Consider the following 1,147-nt stretch of genomic DNA (forward strand, 5'->3'; position numbering starts at 1 on the left):
TCCAATGACGAATCAAATGGGATACCGCAAGTCTTCTTCACCGCATTGCGATAAACTCCAGAGCCCCTACAGTGTGCGCCTGAAACGACAAGATGCAGCAGCCCATGAAACGGCCTACAGACTACTCGAAGCTGAAATGAAGTCCAAAGGCGGATCTAACTTTTCTAGGGTTGTAAACTGCGAGTTGATTCGCAACTTGTTCGATGAATGGTAACTCTCAGATTCATCCCATTATGATAACTCCAGCCGTGCTCGCTTTCATCATCTTTCCGGCCGTCGCCACCGACTATTGCGTCGACTTCTGCCTTACCACTGAAAGCTGTGAAGATTCCTATTGTAAAGAAAATGGCTTGTGCTTCAGTCTCTATCACAAGAATGCTGGTACTTGCTTCCAACCCGGCGGCTTAGACAGTGACTGCGATGATTCCACACTGCTACCCGTGGCGTGTGATGAGATGCCCTTCAGTAACGCGACCAGAGAGTGCAGTGAAGCGTGCAACACTATAGCAAGCTGCCGTGAATCGCTCTCTGGATCGTATTGCAAGTCATGGATCGATCCTACGGTTTGCTTCGGTATTCTTGTCAAGGCTGATGGTGATCTATGCTATGAAGGGGTAGATGAGGGTTGTGATGGTACTCCTTATCCCTGCAAAGAAGTTGTGGCCACTGAGACTCCCATTGCACCCTCTACCGAGGCTCCCACGGGACCCTCTACCGAGGCTGCCACTGAAGTCCCTATCGAGGACCCCACCGAGGCTCCCAGTGAGGCCTCTACCGAGGCTCCCACTGAAGTCCCTATCGAGGACCCCACTGAGGCTCCCACTGGGGCTCCCACTGAGGTTCCCACTGAAGTCCCTATCGAGGACCTCACCGAGGCTCCCAGTGAGGCCTCTACTGAGGCTCCCACTGAAGTCCCTGTCGAGGACCCCACTGAGGCTCCCACTGGGGCTCCCACTGAGGTTCCCACTGAAGTCCCTATCGAGGACCTCACCGAGGCTCCCAGTGAGGCCTCTACTGAGGCTCCCACTGAAGTCCCTGTCGAGGACCCCACTGAGGCTCCCACTGGGGCTCCCACCGAGGTTCCCACTGGAGTCCCTACCGAGGTTCCCACTGAGGCTCCTACCGAAGATCCTACTGAAGCCCCAGC

The 1,147-nt window shown here is 55.0% G+C and overlaps 1 protein-coding gene across 1 annotated transcript; it reads left to right on the forward strand.

Moving 5' to 3' along the window:
• Positions 1-233: 233 nt before the first annotated feature.
• Pmar_PMAR011185 (hypothetical protein) lies at positions 234-1,103 on the forward strand (the record flags this gene model as incomplete). Its single annotated transcript, XM_002780842.1, has 1 exon — positions 234-1,103. A coding segment is annotated over one exon (870 nt), but the record flags the coding sequence as incomplete, so codon positions are not given.
• Between the last annotated feature and the right edge of the window lie 44 nt (positions 1,104-1,147).

Source organism: Perkinsus marinus (assembly GCF_000006405.1).
Source record: "Perkinsus marinus ATCC 50983 genomic scaffold scf_1104296944002, whole genome shotgun sequence".
Lineage (NCBI taxonomy): Eukaryota > Perkinsozoa > Perkinsida > Perkinsidae > Perkinsus > Perkinsus marinus.